The following is a 12,946-nucleotide window of genomic DNA, read 5'->3' as shown; positions in this document are numbered from 1 at the left end:
ACAGAATAGCTCAGGATGAAATGTTTGCCCATTTGTTCTGCAGTTGCTGCTTTTTGACTGGAGTCTAAGGAAGTTGTAGCAGAATGGATTCATGCTTTTGGTATTCGCGGTTGACTCAGTTGCTGGCGGGCTATGGCTCCCTTTCAAGTCGCTCGCCAAGACACTTCATAAATACTGGTGGAAAAAATGATTTGCACTTTCTCGGGTCATCGGCACCAGGATTGACTGCAGCTCACTGTTGCCAGACTTAAAAGATGGAAGATAGATAGCATGCAGCTAGATGGTGGTTGTGAGTTGCGCTAAGATGGGGCGGGGTGGGGTGTGGGGATTGTTGGTGGTGATGTGCCAGGTCGTTATTTTTCCCCCCACCCGAGATTTGACAACAAGGCGGGCCAGAGAAATCCAACTGTAAAAATCTCTGCATTCAGTGTGTGGGCCTACTTATGAATCAGCATTCTGCACTGTATATAGAAGGTACAGAGAACGCAGTGAGTAGCACAGCAGCCCAGTGACACAAAGAACACAAATATACCGACAGACTGAATATATCATTGGTAACAAAAAAAATACCATATTTGTTTTCTTTACACGGAGAAAAAGCACAGAAGGCTGCTGTTCTCAGACTTTAAACTGATGTGAGAAATGCGCTTGAAAGGTTTTCTGATTGATGAATGATTTCTGTTTCCTATTTGTATCTCATCATCGGAAAGCAGTTCATGTTTTTGAGGTAATTACACTAAGATATGACAAAATATATAAAGTGTTCTCTGGGTAGTGTTTTGATCTGTGAGTGTCATGTCTGTCTGAACAGAACTGAACCGTCTGTCTGTCTGTCTGTCTGTCTGTGATTCAAAGTGAAGGCACATCATCATCCCACACACTAGTAAAACGACCCCCTGCATGAATATTTGGGAGCCGAACACCTATTGGTTGTGTATTCACACTGTTCCCGAACTTACTCATCACTCAACACAAACGCGTGGCCACCCACAAATTGCTTTGAATATGCAAAAAGGATGAGTAATGCTATTTACGAGAGGGATCCTTCACATCTCATGCTCACAGCTGAGAGTGTTGTTAAGCATATATATGGGTTTAACTTGCAAAGGCAGAATTTGCATTCCTGGCTTGACATGAAGAATGCGTCACACCAGAGTTTGGAGAGGGAGCAGGTAAACAGACATCATGATTACAACGATCGGGTTTCCTAGCAGTCTGTGAGATTGTGCAGAGGGTGGAATTGCAGAGAAGCTCCGTCCTGCACCCTCCAACCCGACGCACCCCAGTCCTGCCTCCACAACTCCTCCCACCCGAGAACATAACACACAACACAGATTCTATCAGCAGGAGGTGTCACAGAGGCAAATGTTTCACAGAGCGCTCAATTTATGGATTCTTGTAATCAGGATACCAGCATTTTCTACAAATGAATGATTATTTGCTGCCTTAGAGGAGTTGCATTGCAGGTTTGCAGCCTCTGACACATCCAGATGACTGTGTTACTGGATTATGGACAATGAGACAGCAGCAGAGCATAGAGACAGACACAACAAGCTTATTACCAACTGAAAAAAATCCTAGAACCAGACTGTCCTTTGGCTCCGACGTGGGTCCGGGAATCAAAACAGTGTTTGCCTCTGTTGTCTTTGCTTCTTAATCTTCCCAAATGAGAGCTGCAAGTCTCTATGCTTTGACTTAATAGGCTATAGTCTCCATCTAAAATCTCTTCAAGACCACAAATAAAAGTAATAAAAGACAGGCAGGTGGCTTATAGTATTATTCCTGGCTATGGCAGCTGGTTTATGTAGTCAGAGGAAATGATAAATGATGAGCTTAGTCTCCCTCTCCACTGTGATATTCCCTGCAATGATTATCTCTTCCTCCCACCATGCAGGTTCATTCTGGTTTCTGTGTTAACAAGAACCAGATTTCTGTGAACAGCAGCACTATTTGGATTTGTGCTTAAACAACCTGCCAGCAGCCTCTACAATAAGACCTAGGTAGATAAACTTGTCACAATATTTTTGACATTTAGACCGAGAGCTTATTTTAGATTAGGGTAAACAAATCAGTCACGACTTGCCTCTGTTAAGACACACACACACAAACACAGCGACAATGCATTGCCTATGCCTCAGTAAACATTTGAAAGAATGTGAATAACAATCCAGGTCCAGTAGCAAAGAAAGTGATTTTTTTTCTCTCTCCCCTCAATGCAGATCAATTCATGAGCAGGTTGTTTAGTTGAAGGTGTTATCTTACAGTGCTTGGCCACCCTGCCTGCACTTTCACTCATTCTCAGATTACAGGTTACTACTGCAGCACTTCCACTGTGACTATAATGAAGGCTGGTGCAGGACGAGCCGTGAGCCAGCAGACTGCTTCCAGATGAACCGTGTGCCATCAGTCACTGCAGGAGGATTTGGCCAGCAGCTATGCCAGTCAGTTTGTTGTATCTATATCAGTGTTACTGGACTGCCATGCAGCCCAGAGGCCCAAACCCTGCTGTATTTGGGTATGCTAGCACATTCAAATATTTCTAATGAGGAAAACCAGGTAAGGTTACAACGCGGAAAAGGTCGGAAATATGTTTGAATCACATGAATCACCGAGGTAGGATGGATAGAGGAATGTCACTCCGGAATGACACGCCACCTACGGTATTTGCATTCAGATGAGAACACCAATACGTGCGACCGCACCAGACCTATGGTCACATGAGTATTCAGCTTGCCTGGGCGTGTTGGGAGTTAGCTATGCGAAAAGAAGGGGAAGAGATGAGGGGAAGCTATGAAGCGGCGTGTGACAGACACGACCACACCCAGATGCCGTATGGTAACAAGAAAACCAGCAGCGGCAGCATTATGTCACTGCTGCAGCAACAACTACAATGAGCCCTAAGTGGCCTATTGTGAAAGACACGTATTCTGGCTGCATGCTGTAACCAGGAGTTAGCCATTGTGGATGAAAGCCTATAAACCTCTTTCCTGCGACAGATGAAGTGCGCAGGCTGACGAACAAGCAATTCTTTGACGTGCTCAGACAAACACAAAAATCCTGATTAGTTATTTGCCACCTACAAAGACTAAAACTGCTTATGCAATGGCTGCTAATGCAGGGTGAGGTGCCGACAGATTACACCTTTGTGTGCAAATGGGTGAGAGACATTTGCATGCGCACAAGGATCCAGATTATTGGCGGAATCAGGTTAAGACAGGAAGTCGGAAAACACATGTATGCTCGCCTGCAGGGCCTAATTAGTTTAAACCCTCATTTACATGCAGCTGGCCAGTAATCGCATTTCCCCCAACCTGAAAATAAGATTGGTATTGTTTTAAGTGTATTAAGGGTATTGGGAGTATACACTGCACATAACCTGTGTAGTAATTTGTGACTTCACAGCCTGAACTGAGAGCTAGATGACCTTTTCTCTCTGCTGTCCTGGATCTGTTATACCTTGAATTGATGGTATAGACGTATACACATCACTTTTACTCCGTCCAGTTTTTCAAATGTGAATATTTACTGATTTATTCCTTTATACTTTAGAGTTTTGTGCCGTTATTGCAGACAAAATCGGCTATTCTAAAATGTTTGCCTTTATTTCGGACATTCTTCGGACACACTTTACTTGTTTGATCAATTGTGTAATTGCTAAATCAGTCAATAGAGGAAATACCCATGACTCAAGCCTGGGACTGTAGGAGGAACAGTAGATGGACCAGTGTCAGCATACTGTACTCCTGCTCATATTATATCACAGATACCCCAGTTGTTGGCCGGATGTGAAAATGCCTTTAGCTTCAGTAAACAGAGACACGTGGCTCTGGTTTGTCATTGGACCGCTACTAATGAGGGTTATCAGACTGACTAATTACTAGTTGGGGAGGAACATCCGCTGGTGTGTGCTGCAGGTGACTGTTAGTAGTCGGCTCATGTTCCCTCCATAATTTACCCAGAATCCACCAATCAATAACAAAGTGATCAGCCCTCTGACGGGCCTTTTTCAGAGTGGAACTGCCATGTTAGAGCAGGAAAAGCAAATGTGAAACTTACATCATTAATAATGGCTGTGTTTATTTTGGGCATTAGATCTTATGATCCAGGATGTCTACAGTCAGCAACAGAGAGTTGCACAGTTTCAGCATTAACTTGTCCAGCATTACTTCTGTACCGCAAAACTGAGTCATAGTAGCTTGTGGTGAAATTCTGAACACACACTCCCACAGGGACACTAAATATTCATGCCTATCGATAGTGACCAACATATTTTGTATAGAAATAGTTATGGTGCTATGGCATCCAAAGTTTGGCCCATCTGCTCTGAGACTAAATATTGCTCTGGCTTTCATAAATGACCTAACAGTAATGAAGCTGGTGTGTGTGAGGGTGTGTGGAGGAAGGGGAATCAATGCAGGTCATTGCAGGTTTCTCAAAACACTGATGGAGTTGGCATGTGTACAGTAGAGTTGTCCTATGGGTAGAGATGTCCTGAAATGAACCGGTCGGGCCTGGCCACCTGCCTTCCCCATGTCAGCTTATCAACCGCTGCATTGTGGGGGCGGAAAGCCAGAACGACAGCCTTGATTCAGCAAACTACAGACTCAGACTAAACACAACACAGGCTAATCACGAGCGAACACACTGCAAAACCACTACTGTACATATACTGTGACATACACAGCTTGGACACACAAAATATATCCCACCCATACACATTCCATTCATCTTTTGCTACCATTAGTGACGGTCCACGCCGAGAACAGCAGAGTAAAGGACAACACAACTTTCCATTTGCAAGCCGGCATTAACGGCAATGTAGCGATCAACTGCTGTCTGTATGAACACAGCAGCACAGTGGCTAAGCAGGGGTCCTTAACAAGGTACACAGGTGCTCATTTGTACAAATAACCTTGAATTCCAAGAGGATTTAAAAGTCCTAATGAGCTGCTGTGGCCAAGTGTTGGGACGCGGTGATGGTTGTGTGTCAAAGAAGGTTTAGCTTGCACTGTTTCAGATTTAGTTCCAGTCTTCATCAGCTCAAGTTTAGACAACTTGAGTGTACAGTATGTGTCCAGGGTTTATTTACGGAGATCATTCGTGTCACAACTGTAAAAATTCTGATCACAGATTAAGATGCTTAGTGCTGCGTTTCCTGTGTGAAGTTTCCGGATGCTTTTGTACCACTGAAAAAGAGAAAAGAAAAGAGGAACAACGCCATATAACCTCACCAACGTTGACTGAAAAATATTCTACCAACATAATAAATACATGAAAGCATTCTCTACGCATTTTTCTGCAAAACGGAACGCATGCATGTTATGCGTCTGCTTCGTGGGGCTCCTCAAATGTGGTAAATCAGGGGGAAGAGCTTTTCAAATCTCTGATCTGAAAGCTAGATCAGAGTTCAGACTAGTCACAAGGCTCTCTTCTCTACCCACTTAGATTATCACAGTGTGCATGTGTGGATGTTTGCTAAAAATCAGGACATACACAAGAGAGGTGCACATGTTCAACTGTCTGCCTCGCCAGAGTAGACAGGCTCTGGTTTGGCATTTCTGAGCCACATTGTTTCCTTTATTCCTTTATCCAGTCTGCCCAGTTCAGGTGAAAAAGAGGCCCGACGGGTAGGCACAGTCCCGACTCTACTCGTATGTTAATGTGGCACAGCTTCCTTGGTGATTGCATTTGACTGGCTGACAGTTTCTTCACGCCAAATCTCTGAACAAAAACATATGAAACCATTTCCTTTCACCTTCTTGTGCCTTTGCAGTTCCCTGTTGTGTAACGTGATGTGTAATATCTACAAATACATATTGCACACCTTCCTAAAGCAGCCACACCAACTCACCTCACTGTGACCTGTAGCACTACTGCACTTGTAGGAATTCAACTAAGTCTGTCTTTTTATCATGAATTACTTGAACTTGAACTTAAACTAAATAGTGAAGTGCAATTTGTTCAAATGCACCGCTGCATAGATGATGATTCAAACAGAAACAAAAGTCATGTGGATTGAATTGAAACCTGCTGGAGCCACACCACAGGCCACAGTCTTGTGTGGCTCTGACAGGCTGGCCCTGCTTCCCTCGGCTGGCTGAATGGAGCTCAGGCATTCCTGTCGATGGGGCCACTGGTAGGGTTATACTGTAATTGACCGTCACTGGGTCTGGCCGGCCCTGCTGCTCTGTGCCTCCTAATGCCAAATGGGCTGTAACCAATGACCCACTCGGGCAACTTCAACTTCTCGATCTCAATTACGGAGGGCTTGTTATTGTTAGTTCCATGTGTGTTCCAGCCAGCCTACAAACCAAAACACTCACTGGAGTTGGGTGGCTGCGATCCTGAGGTCAGGAAGGCTTTTTGAGATGGGAGCTACAGTGTTTAGTTTAGTTTTAGTATACCACTGTACTCTAGTTGAGATAATACTGGTTCAGTAAAGTACAGACTATTTTCACGTCTCTTCAATAGCCACAGAGATAGAGGCAAAATATTTCAGCAAAAAAATCAGTGTCAACCAGCTGTTAAGCTAAAATAGTTTACAATAGGCTACACTGAGAAGAACATTCACAAATCCACTGTAGCACGTGGTTCAGTGTTATCCACCATGAGCTCAAAACTGAGTTTGGAACTAATAACTTGATAAAGTGAGCAGGTTCAAGAGGGGTTTATTCATAGTGTCTTGTTTCTGTGGTTCAGAATTACCGAGAGCTCCAGCACAAAGAGAGACATCTGCATGTCACTGTCTTGGTGTCATTGCCAGCTATGCACTCACAAACAGAAAGCCAGATTTAATCTAGACAACAACAAGCTCACTGCCAAATTCCACAGAGAAGTCTGCACAAAGGCAGAAGTAAACTTTCTGAGTGTGAGCAGAGCCTTCGACACAAACATAATATATAAACAGAGGAACAACTAGCAGAAAGAGGAAGGTTGCAAGGTTTGAAAATTGAATTCCGATGAGCAATGAAAGAAGACAGAAACATGTTCCCTCACAACAGAATCAAAACACAACAGGAATCTCTCTTTCTCCCTCTCTCAGATTAACATCCCTACTTGAGCCGGAGCCATCTGTAAGATGCCAGAAGCCTGGCACAGGCACAGAGATGTGGAGGAGATGGCAAAGATAGTGGAGGGGGCAGAGTGAGAGAAAGGGAAAAAAAACAGAAAGAGCACAGGACCAGATTAAAACAGCCACGTGACCAACAGAAGGTGGAAAACTGTGGAAAATCAGTTATATCATATCTTCCTATCTGCTTACTGCAAAAACGGTGTTAAACATGCATAACAAACACAGAATGCTATGCTGCTGAATGAGACCAAGGGGTCAAGAGGTCACGTGTAGTGGCTGAGACCATTATTTACAGCGACTCCTAGATGCTTTTCTAGTCCGACAGCAATGACATGCTGCAACAGTACTGCAAGAACGCTGATGAATCCCACTGGAACGACAAACTGATACTCACTTACAAAGTCAATGAACATCTCACTTACAGCACTCAGATTGTATTCTGCTTGCCAAGATGGTCAGAATTAAAATGTGTTCAGTTTTACAAGATCACACATCATTTAGCATTTAACCTACAAAAATGAGTGGTTATGCCGGATTGGTTGAGGTTTATGTTAAGTATGCAAATATTAACTTTTGCCTTTTGAAAACATCTCAACTGAACGGTGCCCACTTCATGAGCATTGGTTTGGTGGTCGTGAACTACCCGGGTGTCCCATGTCACAGTTGTTACCCAGTCAAGATTAATCAATGCCAGATTCCAATTCCAATCACTGGCCCCATGTGACCGAGCCTCACTGGTTCTTCTGATCTGCTCATTAAGCCGATAAACCAGAGGGCTTTTACATCTATTGGTGAGGGACAGCATTGTATTTTGTTGACCCAACAGTTCTTCAAGCGATCTCGAAGTAGCAAACTGAGAAGCAGACTGTGGAAAGAGGAACTGTTGTATTATGATTAGCATTTATCATATTAATGTCCACCAGGGGGAGATTTAAAAAACGTCTCACTAAGGAAGAACAACACACATTCAAATTCCTTCTGTTCCATATCCCATCATCCGCTGAGACCAATTGTGGTTCAGTGTTGGATAGTTGAGAAATGTGCTCCATTCCTGACCTCTATCATCAGCCACCATGAAATCATCATCCAAGTGAGGTCACCCTGCGTCTTAGTGACATCTTGACACAATCAGGACACACACACACTGCAAGCTAAACCTTGTCCCATGGCGTTGTGATGATACAGCCATGCAAAACAGGTTTGGTTATTTTCAATGAATCCAGCAGACTACATTCTTGGTCTTAGGTTACTGGTGCAGCGTGTTTTTATCCGAACCCTAGGCAAAGTATTCATTGAGGCCACAGGGTCACCACACGGTTCGCAGCAGGCTACAGCACACTTTAGCTGCTTCCTGTCTGCCTACCTCCTGTTGCACAGAGGGAGGGAGGCAGGGAATAGCCTGGCTGGTAACATGCAGACCCTGCTGGGACGGAGAACACACACAAGCGTCGCATGCACTGCCCACTGCAGTGAATGTGTATAATAACATGCCATTATCAGCTGGAAAAACACTGGAACAAAGATGAATAATACATGAATAAGAACTGCAGAAAGAGAATTTATGGTAGTCACAATAACTATTAGGTCAATAAGGGGGCAATCATGCTTCCTGTAGTCCCCTTAAGCCTCCTGGGAGGGAGAGAGAGAGAGAGAGAGAGAGAGAGAGAGAGAGAGATAATCCCTGTTGCATTCTCCAAAGGACGGAAATAATTAGTTAATACCTTTGCATAGTCTAAGCAGGTGATTTTCCTGTCTGTAATCCAAGACAAGACAAGACAGACTCTCCTTCAGCGTTTGCAGGAGCGCCGCTACACTTCTTTGCAAATTTTCCTCCACATCTGTGACTAATGCTTGTCATTTTTGCTCTACAAACCATTTACATTTTAGTACTAGGAACCCATTTGCAACTTCGCAGACTCGCAGACTCGGAGGAGTCTGGCTGATTGACAGCTCCCTGTGGACATCACCATTATAGTGTCATGATGTGTGAACCTTCACCGACAGAGGAGTGATAAGTACAGGCAGAGAGCTTCTTGTGGGAGTGAGTCAGTGATTCAATTAGTCACAAATTATAAATAACCCATGTGGATTTGATTGTAATGAAGAAAGTATGGTAGTTTATCAGAACATCAAAGGTTTTTGGTTGCAAAACGGTGCATAGCATGAATTCACAGTGACGAGGGCCTTCCACACCCATTTGCCCCGGGTGCTCCGGAATGTGGTTTGCCGAATGACTGTCCCCAAACAAAGAAATTGTAAATAAGGTTTTTAAAAAAGTAAATAAAAAAAAAGTTGTCCTACTTTACCTGCAATTCACACCAGGCAACCTCCACCCAGGTCTCTGTATCCAGACCCTTGTAGACAGTCTTGAACGAGCCTCTGCCCAGCTCGATATCAAACTTGAGGAACCTTCCTCCAGGAGATGTAGAAACTGCCTTCATCTCTGCCTCCTCCTCGTTCTCATTCTCCTCACTGGGAGCTTTGATTGCAGCTTTACCACCATCGCAGGTTGTAACATTTAATATATCCACCCGTTTCTCTTTTTCCTTCTCCTCATCGGCGCTGGCACTCTCTGTTGCACTGTCCTTTTGCCCAGCTTGACTCTCCGTGCTGGAACCCTCCTCTGGCCCACACCTAGCCCCTCGTGTCCTGTCAACTATTGTCCGCAAGTTGATGTTTTGAATCTTGTTATCACATTCAGGCGCTTCAAAGGCCTGCTCTTCTGCGTCTGCGAACCACAGATTTCTCCTGATGAATCTCTGATGCACATTCCTCTGGTGAATAGAGGAAGGGTACGATGCACTGGGATCACTCCCACCCCTCACAAGTGCTGTGGTGTCCACACTATTGACATTGGCATCACCCATGGCCTCGTACATGTTTATGTTGAGTTCACACTGAGAGATGGGCACAGACAGATATTTCAGTCCTGGCGAGGATTCCGATTCCATGTCGATTCTAAAAGTTCTCCAGCTTCCAGGTTTTATCAGCCATGACTCGTCTTCCCAAAGAAGATGTAGAGATGAATACCTGCAGCGCCCACTCGGTGACGCAGTTTGCCAGCAAAGGCCCTTATCAGCACTGGGATGGATGACAGACGAGATTTGATCCGATTAAATAGCTGAAATTGAATTTTTTTTTTTTAGCAGTGAGCGAGAAAAATAACATTATATCCTAGCGTTTTGGGGATAATATGAATCTAAGCGTTAGGGATCTGCGTGTCTGTTTTGTGGAGTTTCAATTAGTTATAGCATGTGGGTGAAAAGATAAACCTATGAGTTTAAAGCAAAGATTATTAGCAGAAGCCATCAACCAGGTGCACGACAAACTAATGTTAGCGAGCAGTACACAACACTAGCATAACCAAACACTGGTTAAATCCTTCTGTTAACTTGCTGCCGTGATTTAAAAACGTATATTAACAAGCTTTCAAACAATGTATTAAATACCAGAGAATGGAGACAACTTACCCAATTCGGAGCGCGGAAAAGCAACCAAACAAGCCGGTTAAACTCGGGCCAGCACCGCCCGCGTCAATAGTGGGGGAAACCTCGCTAGCGCTAGCCGAGCGTCCACGACAAAAGGTGGACTTTTAAAAGCCTTATCTGCATATTATCCCAATTTTCACGGGCGACATCCAACGACATTAGGCAACTTCGCATTCAATCCCCTCTTAGCTAACAACAAAAAGCCTCCATGACGGCGAAAATGTCTAAAAGAAACAAATATTGACAAAAGCTAGGTTTTTTATTTATCTCCTTTCAAGTCTTCGCATCCCTCTCTCCTCTCGTTTGTTAGCGAGGCACAGCAGCTGGCGATGCCGGAGCGTCTTCACTGGTTTCTGACACAGAAAATGTGACAAAAATCGCCTTTTTTTGACCGCGGTCTCTCTCATTCCCCCTCCCCCGGCAATTAAATTAGGCGGACAACTGTTTTCGCTCGTCCTCGTCCCTCCACATTAGGTTAATGCGCCGTTGAAGCACACAAATGTGTTTCCCATTCAGCCCGTTTGGTTCCACGCCCCTGGTAACGACCGAGGGAGCGTCCAATCAAACCGCAGATCCACATCCAGCTCCAGACTGCCTGCAGATCACGCTGCACCGTGCGGCAGCAGCGACACTCACAATTCATAGCAGAGAGGGAAAAAAATGACTGTTTTGATAACTACACCAATGCACTATAATTATCTGCTTTTTGTCTGCAAAAATCCCCACCTTTTTTTTAATCCATCCAAACAAAGCACAACGGCATTATCTACAAACAATGAGTTATTCTTATGTCACCGCAAAAAGAATAACTGCATGCTTTGCCAGTGTGTCAGGTAGTCTAGGGTGTTGCCTTCACGTCCTGTGCTCCTTCCCTTACTGCGGGGCACTTATCAGCTCTTATTTCTCACCGCTACTGCTCATGTGCATGGGGAGATAATGAGCGGCAGCAGAGGGGCACAGGTAAGAGATCTGAGGAACATCTTTCATAAAGAATGACAGAATTAGGATACTATGCTGCTACAAAAGCCCATGTGTTGTCTTAGTAGGACCGCAGCAGTATCTGATGCTGTTAGAAGCATTAGATGTGTATATAGCCCAGTATGTGTTTGTGTGTAATAGCTACTGTGTGTGTGACAACAAACAGACTGGTGTGGTAGGCTGGGGTGCATAAAGATAAGGAGGGAGTAACCTTATTAGGATTACAGTGAGGATGTCACTGCATCTCTCCATCATGAGTATTCATTTTTATTGATTTCTTACAAACTGATGCAAATATATTCACATATTAGAGGTGCAGAGCAGGCAAAAAAAAGCAGAGACCAAATAGATTGACAGAGTATGAACAACGATCACCTGTCAGATAAAATGCAATTCAATACAATAGCCAAGAGAAGCCAAGCAACTTATAATGCCCGTAATGTGATATCATAAAACTATTGATTCTACTTAATTGTTATATTTATGATAGGTTTGTGGTCTTGTGTTGACATAATTCATCCCATGTATGTATGGTTTATGTTTTTTCTTAGTGTTGTGGGTCTCTTCTGGCATTGCATGCCATGCATATGAGAATACAAGTGTCTCCATTTTGCGGAACAAATTACATTTCCTCATACAAACAAGTTTATGAAAAAACAGAAAAAGATCCTCATGCCTGTTGGGTTGAATGGCAGTCTGGCTCAGGAGTGAAGTATTGTTGGCACCTAAGTGACCTCATGAATAATGAATGTGCATCTCTGTTTCCACTTCACCAGCCAAAACACACACACACAAACACACATGCACGGGCACACAAATGCACACATACACACTGACTTTTTCATAATGCCACTCCACTTGATCCCGCTACACTTTTGATTGTTTGTGGGACAACCGTTAACTCGAGTCTTGGTTTAATGGGGTGATTAAAGTCACATTTTACATGTTATTACAACACAGTTCAGAGCTGCTTGCACTTGGCTGCATCCACAGCAATTGGGCTTCACTGTGTCATCTCGGTGGTCTCTGTCTTAATGGTGGCAATTTATTTCAAGGAGATTTGGTGTGTGGTGATGGACGATGGAGGAGGGAAAGAGAGAGGGAGAGTGGGAGAGAGAGAAAGACCCTGGCATTAAGAGGTTCCTGCTTGTAACTGTCGGAGCTCAGCTGACCGATGTACAATATACAGTAATATCCTTACGCTCAATAAAATGAGCAAGTGGTGTCGTTAACAGTTTGTCTCCTAACACTGCAAGTTAATAAGATAAGAATCAGTCCCAAGGGTGGCTCATGGCGTAAGAACCATACATTCAGGCGTTCCGTACAGGTTTGTGTATCTTGTAGCTTATTGTCTTTTTGTGGTTTTTTGGTTTTATTTGACGTGATATTATCAATAAGCTTTACACTT

At 43.9% G+C, this 12,946-nt stretch overlaps 1 protein-coding gene across 5 annotated transcripts in view; it reads right to left on the bottom strand.

The window, feature by feature from the left end:
* The window catches only part of LOC143012974 (serine/threonine-protein kinase WNK2), a 35,881-nt gene extending 24,814 nt beyond the window's left edge, over window positions 1-11,067 (bottom strand). For 3 of the 5 annotated variants that reach the window (XM_076166353.1, XM_076166350.1, XM_076166352.1), the window contains exons 1-2: window positions 10,543-11,067; window positions 9,379-10,193 (exon numbers count right to left, since the gene is read on the bottom strand). In XM_076166353.1, the coding sequence (XP_076022468.1) occupies window positions 9,379-10,023 (645 nt within the window). In that variant the 5' untranslated portion in view covers window positions 10,024-10,193; window positions 10,543-11,067. The remainder of the gene's footprint in view (window positions 1-9,378; window positions 10,194-10,542) is intronic. The other 2 variants (XM_076166354.1, XM_076166351.1) reach the window with 2 other exon arrangements.
* Window positions 11,068-12,946: the final 1,879 nt, after the last annotated feature.

This window comes from Genypterus blacodes, unplaced genomic scaffold (genome assembly GCF_046128005.1).
Source record: "Genypterus blacodes isolate CSIRO-AG114 ecotype Tasmania unplaced genomic scaffold, CSIRO-AGI_Gbla_v1 ptg000156l_1, whole genome shotgun sequence".
NCBI classification, from domain to species: Eukaryota; Metazoa; Chordata; class Actinopteri; order Ophidiiformes; family Ophidiidae; genus Genypterus; species Genypterus blacodes.
The sequence above is the reverse complement of the archived record's forward strand: the minus strand, read 5'-3'. Positions and strand labels throughout refer to the sequence as shown.